This window comes from Limulus polyphemus, unplaced genomic scaffold (genome assembly GCF_000517525.1).
Source record: "Limulus polyphemus unplaced genomic scaffold, Limulus_polyphemus-2.1.2 Scaffold2232, whole genome shotgun sequence".
NCBI classification, from domain to species: Eukaryota; Metazoa; Arthropoda; class Merostomata; order Xiphosura; family Limulidae; genus Limulus; species Limulus polyphemus.
This window is the reverse complement of record NW_013667842.1, coordinates 190,027-191,152: the sequence shown is the minus strand read 5'-3', so window position 1 is coordinate 191,152 and position 1,126 is coordinate 190,027. Positions and strand designations below refer to the sequence as shown.

Genomic DNA, 1,126 nt, shown 5'->3' with positions numbered 1-1,126 from the left:
GTTGCTTTTAACTAGAGACAGGCATGTTCCTTAGAAGAGGGAAAGGATAATGCTAAAGACATGAAGACAAAAATCAGGAATAAGTGTCACAAATCTTAAGTGTAAATTGACATATATGATAGAAGATTTATAGGAATATCGGAAAGTTGGAGATTTGTAAAGGACTAATGAGAATCAGTAAGGATTTTTCATGTTAAAGGTAAGTAAATGTTTAAATGGCCTTTAAATACTGCTGATGGCATTGTTTATGTTGAAAAGTAAGAGATTACTGAATTTTTAAATGAATTTTCTTGTTTTTGGAAGAGAAGATATTAATCATATTCCTGACTCTGAACATTCTATGGGAAGAATTGGAATTGACCTAAATCATTTAAATGATAATTCCTTGGTAGATATGGTGGTAAGTAGAAACACTGAGAGATTAAAAACAGAAACCAAGTTCTCTGTAGGGTTTCAAAAGTGGTAAAAACATACCTCTGCTGTCACTTACAGCTATTACTAGACTGAAAGGATTTCTTCTTCTTCGTCCATCTAAGCATTGGGTTAATTTTTGTTGTGCTTGCTTCAGTATTTTATACCCCACTTTATACCTCCTGAAGCTATCTTAACTATTTCTGCTAGATTATCCAGAGGAGTGAGTATTTTTATTTCTACCTTTCAGGGTCCCTTACCTTGTTTTCACAGGATCCCACTCTAGTGAGTGTTGTTTAGATGTGTGCTTTTGTTAAACCAATTCCACACAAGCAACCACTATTTCACTATAATTACTACTGGTTGTAACAGGCTCTGTATAAATGTGGTGTTCCATAAGACCACCTAGGAGCTCACCAGGTGGTATTACCATACTATGCTTGATCACCATTCATGGGTAAAGCTAAAGGGGATCCTGCCCATCCCTGCCAGTCATCAGATTGAATAAATCAGGGCTGGTTTGCTTTTAAAATTTTATGGAACACTGTTTCCAGAGCACTGTTCCTCAGGACTTCCTAACAAGCAAACCCCCCCCCCCCCCAGATTCTACTATTGAAGCTTGGGAGTCTTTACCACACCTGGTTTCCAGTCATTAAGTCACTAAGGTGGGGGGGGGGACAGAGGCTTTTCCTCTAGAGTGTTAGAGTGAATTTCT

At 37.6% G+C, this 1,126-nt stretch overlaps 1 protein-coding gene across 1 annotated transcript in view; it reads left to right on the top strand.

The window, feature by feature from the left end:
• The first annotated feature begins 280 nt into the window (after window positions 1-280).
• LOC106466347 (signal recognition particle subunit SRP72-like) overlaps window positions 281-1,126 on the top strand; it is an 85,036-nt gene continuing 84,190 nt past the window's right edge. The window contains exon 1 of the mRNA XM_022394341.1: window positions 281-400. Within this exon, the coding sequence (XP_022250049.1) occupies window positions 281-400 (120 nt within the window). The remainder of the gene's footprint in view (window positions 401-1,126) is intronic.